Source organism: Gracilinanus agilis, chromosome 3 (assembly GCF_016433145.1).
Source record: "Gracilinanus agilis isolate LMUSP501 chromosome 3, AgileGrace, whole genome shotgun sequence".
Classification (NCBI taxonomy): Eukaryota; Metazoa; Chordata; class Mammalia; order Didelphimorphia; family Didelphidae; genus Gracilinanus; species Gracilinanus agilis.
Genome location: NC_058132.1, coordinates 547,434,161 through 547,439,217, shown reverse-complemented (window position 1 = coordinate 547,439,217; position 5,057 = coordinate 547,434,161). Strand labels below are relative to the sequence as shown.

The 5,057-nt window shown below is 43.0% G+C and overlaps 1 protein-coding gene across 1 annotated transcript; it reads right to left on the bottom strand.

The window, feature by feature from the left end:
- Window positions 1-2,736: 2,736 nt before the first annotated feature.
- Window positions 2,737-4,827, bottom strand: SLITRK1 (SLIT and NTRK like family member 1). Its single transcript, XM_044667254.1, has one exon. It carries the CDS (start codon window positions 4,825-4,827, stop codon window positions 2,737-2,739), a length of 2,091 nt encoding a protein of 696 aa, XP_044523189.1.
- Window positions 4,828-5,057: the final 230 nt, after the last annotated feature.

The window sequence follows — 5,057 nt, the reverse complement described above, 5'->3', positions numbered from 1 at the left end:
CCTTTAGAGGTTTGTCAAATACTATGAAAAATTAATAAAACAAATTAATAGCATAACAATTCCTTATCTCACCCTCCACACTATGCCATACCACACATAGACTAGAATAAAATTCACATTGTATTATGCATAGAATAGAGAAAAATTCATACTTTTATAAACACTTTATGAAGTGAAACAAGTAACAATCTAGACTAACATGTTTCATTAGGAACAAATACTTCTTATCTAGTACCTGTCATCTGAGGTAGTTCACCTTCTGCTAGTTTCCCTGCTTCTTATTTTAGTTTCATGTTACCTGGCTCTTAAAATATTGGGAGGAAAAGTGGGGGAAGGGATCTAATATCTTATAACCGTGAAAGGAAGCCTGTTGTACATTCACTTAAAAGACCTAATAGTCCCAAAAAGAAAAATTGATGACCTCTGTTGCTAATGAATAATAATTATACTCACACTGAATGTTCTACCTAAATGAACAACCCACAACTAGAATTAAAGGAGAAAATGAGAAATGGCTTTGGGAGGTCATATTTAATAATAGAAAATATTTTGTATTATTAAAGTGCTACATAAACTAAATAATCTCCAAAATACCACAGTTCCGGTAAATGACTCTTCTTTAGAAACTGAATTCTAGAAGAATGTTCTTCCTTCAAGATTTCAGAGGACCTTTCCTATTGGATTTCTGTTACTCATTTTCCATCCACGTCTGTGATCTGTGCTTTCTTATTGCAGTTCTCAGAGGTGGGTATGTGCTGTAATGCAGACCCATTCGTATTTGAAGTTTTGTTAGTCCCTGCTGTACAAATGGGCTCTGCCTAGAGAAAGCCAAGAACAATGTTTAAGATTGCAGTTACATTGCATTGAACCCGTTAATGTTTTTCCTCTTAATTAAAGGACCACTACCAGAAAGCCAAATGATCTAAGAGAAAACCTCATTTCTGTGGATGATCAGAGTTAAGATGTGTGTTTTCTTTACCAATTTTCTAGGTGCAGTTATGAGGGGGGAGGGATTCCCTTAACTAATTAGTTTTACCATTTCCAGCAGCTGTTAAAGTCAAATCGCCAGCAGCATCTCAACTGCCAGTCATTAGGGCTGCTGCGTTTCAGCAAGGAGTGCTGACCAATGAAATCTCCACTCTGTTTAATGAGACCGATCTAGGCAGAGTCAATTAAATCAAATTTCCACTAACATCCCTAATATATCTGCAGTGTGTGCAGCACCAGCAAAAGCAGCAGCGAGGGAGTTCCAGCATTAATAAAGGGATTCACTGCCGCATAGGGGGGGAAAGGGGGTGCGGGGGGTGGAGAAAAGGGGAACTAGATGATTTAAACATCATGAGGAGGTTATAGGGCATCAACAAGACACAAAGGGTAGGTAGTTAAGTTAGGAGATTAGAGAATCTGCCTTAATGTAGTAAGGGAAGGGATCCGCCCCCTCCCTTGCCCTCCCCCATCCCTGCCAACACATACCATATCAGCCACTTGAAAAATGAAGCTGGAAAAATATAAGGACCCAGAGTTGAAAACATTTTCACTTTAATACTGAAAAAATATGCCATTATAAAATCCTCGGATAGAATTAGTAAGTTTCACGTGCTTCCTCGATTCTGTTTTTCTCCTTAATAGTAAGATTTACACCAGCACAGAATTGCTACCATTAAGATTGCAGCCTAAGCACTAGAGTGACATTAATTGGTCATGCTTAACTGCCTCGGAATTATTTTTTTTGAATGTTTACACTGATACCATAATAGAAATCAAGGGTACTAATTTTACATTCAGATGGAAGGCATTATTGGATACTTATAGAAAAATAACCAAAAAAAAATACCAAAGAAACCCTGGAAAACCTCTCCAAAGAAAGTAAAATTTTAAACTCATAAAATGAACTGACTATCCATGCAAATGTCTTAAATAAAATCTTTACATTTTTTCACAGTAAATGTACCGCTCTGTACTGCCTATCATCACGAAAAAATGGCGAAATGGCACTTTTAGATTATACTGTATTTTGTTTATAGAAAGTTTGATACGATGGGACTTATCAGGTAAGAGGGTGGATGGTGTGAATTAGACGCTGTCTCCGGTAGAGTGGGAGGGGGAGCGTCCCTGGGGTGCGTTGTATCCATGCGAGCCATGCAGCACTTTTTGTTCGGAATCCGAGTCATTTATTTACATTACATTCATGCCTTCGTGCAACTTCCCTTCCCTGAAGTATCAGCAGGGAGGCCTTCACGTCCCCCTCCTCACGGGGCTAATCCACAGGGGAAAAAATAGATATCTATCTATATATATAGAGAGAGACGTAGGTATATTTATACATATTTATAGGACAATAACAATCGCTCGCCCTATAAGAGTTTGGTCAAGTGTGTCGTCTGCCCTCTTTTTAGTCTCCAAGGCTCTTAGCTAAGGGCAAAGTCAGATGTAAGAAGCGCTGCTCCAGCTTGCTGCCTCTCAAAAGGGGTTCAGAGCTAGCGAGCTGGCTTCGATTCCCCTAGTTATGCCATAGTCTTTGCACTGTTTGGCTTTCCCAGAAGATAGCTGAGGGGCCTGATCCCTCTTCTCCTAACACTGTAGGTAGATTGATTGATTGATTGATGCCAGTCACGCTTTGGCGTGGGCAAGCCAACTAAGTACATAGGTCAAGGTTTCTTTCACCACTTTGTTGCTAGCTGCGAAACTTGTGGAAAAGCGACCCACCTCCCCTCCCCCACCCTTTGCCCCCGGTTTTTAGTCTGATAGAGAGTGAGAGCCACAGTCATAAACTCTATGGGCTCCATCTGCATTGTAAGGTCCGTTGTGCCAGTAAGAAGAATCACAGACTGTCTGTAAGGAATTGATTTCAGATGCAGATGAGTTGGCATCCCTTCTCTTTGACCGCTTTCGGTTCCTCAGGATAAACACTAGCATGCCAACCACTGTGAAGGCAGAAGTGACAAACACCAACAGGAGTCCCGGGACCAGCACCGAAATAGAGACCCTGCTGGTCTCTAGGTAGGAATTGGAATGAGTCCCTGTCTCCGCCAACCCAGTGCTGTTTTTACTGTGTGAAGTTAACGTAGGCGAGATCTTTGCATACAGCTGGGGGCACATCACGTCATTGGAGAGGAACATGAAATCTGCTTTAAAGAAGTCTTCTGGGGACTCGCACTTCAGATCGCTCATGATCACCTCAGGACCCAGGCGCTCTGCCCATTGTTTGAAAGGCACAATCGTGCAAGAGCACTCCCAAGGGTTGCCGTGCAGATCTATCTGTATGATGGAGGTTAACTGATCCAATACCCCCGCTACTGGGAGGTAGAGGAAATAGTTATTGTGGAGACTTAGCTTAGAGAGCGAGACCCCAGCAAACACATCGACAGGTAGGGATCTCAGCAAGTTGTTGTTGAGAATGAGTATCCTCAGTTTGGGCATAGCATTGAAGGTACCCGGGAGGATAAGCTGGATCTCATTAAACTCCACATTCAGGTACTCCAGATTCAGCAGCCCGGTGAATTTCTCTCGGGACAGGGTGTCCAGATAGTTGCTATCCATGTATAGCCATCTCAGGTCCAAAAGATTCTTGAAGGTGTTGTTTTCCACAGTTGCAATATTATTGTTCCCTAGATCCAACAGATTCAGATTACGATAATCCAGAAAGTGAGCTTTTCTAATGGTGTGGATCTTGTTGTCTCTCAAAAATAGCTCTTGCACGTTGGAGGGCTTGGGTTTCAAGTCAGCCAAACTGCTCACGTTTCGATCATTGCAATTCACCTTTAGACCTGAATCTGGGATCTGGTCACAGCTACATATTTCTGGACAGGGCATACTTCTGCCCGAAGGTTTGTTTTTGGCATTGATTGCTGATACCGCCGCAGTAGGTCTGATCTTGATTTGCCAGTTGACTGGAATCTTTGTACCTCCATTTGGAGCAGCCCCTGGAGTGGCAGGATCTTCTTGGCCGTTAATCTTAAAGGGTGTTGGAATGGGGCCAGGAGCACAGGTCTCCTCCTGGGCAGGGGGGGCAGCGAGACTAGAATCCACTCGGTTTTTCAAAGGACACAGATCTTGTTCTGAGGTCTCATTAAGATCTTTACCCTGAAGTCTAGTAGGGGCTTCGCAGACCACACGCCCAATAAGTGCGTTTTTGGGGATGTTCTCTAGCCATTCCTTCAGAGACAACAGATCACAAGTGCAGTCCCAGGGGTTATCCTCTAGCAGGATTTCAGCAATGCCTGGGATCTGCTCCAAGACCTCCTCATAAGGCAATGTTTTAAGTCTGTTTCCCCGAAGGTCGAGGTGGGTGATGGGAACATATTGGAATACGTTGGCAGGTAAGGTGCTGATGAGGTTGTCATTTAAAATGAGTACCTCCAGCTTGTTTAAGTCCCGAAATGCTCCTGGGTCAATATCTCTTAATAAATTAAAATCAGCCTGGAGGTATTCCAGATCGTCCAACCCCAGGAAAGTCTGTTCTCGGAAAGATTTAATCTTGTTGTTATTGATGTGAAGTCTCTTCACCAGCTGCAGCCCCAGAAAAGCCCCGGGAACGATTTCATGCAAGCCGTTGTTTTCCATGTGCAAACTAACCGCATTATAAAAGTTAGCGAACTCATTAGGAAAAAGTCGGGTGAGAGAATTTCCATGCAGAAATAAATGGTAAAACTGCGAAGTGGGGGCAGTGAAATGCTGCAGACTTGTAAAACCCTTTTTCTCACAGTCTACGTGCAGGTCCCCTTCTATCTCGTTGCAGGAACAGATCTTCTCTTTGCAAACATCCCCTGTAATGTTTCCAGCGGCAAAACAAAGAGACGTCTCCAGCAACAGAATCCAAAGCAGCATTTTTAAACTGAGCAATTCATCCCCGATTTCATCACAAAGTAACAGCAATCATCCTGTTCGCCACAGACACAGTTCAAGTTCATTTACCACTTCAATGTCCGAACCCAAGGAAGAGGAAGAAGAAAAAAAAGGCTTTCGGTTTTTTTTTTGGGGGGGTTGGATTCTTTCCTCCCTCCTCCCCCCCCACACTGCAACGGTCCAGAAGCCAGTCAGTAATTAAATCCACAAAC

Excerpts from the sequence above, each read along its gene's own strand:
- SLITRK1 (XM_044667254.1), bottom strand. The coding sequence starts at position 4,827 with ATGCTGCTTTGGATTCTGTTGCTGGAGACGTCTCTTTGTTTTGCCGCT.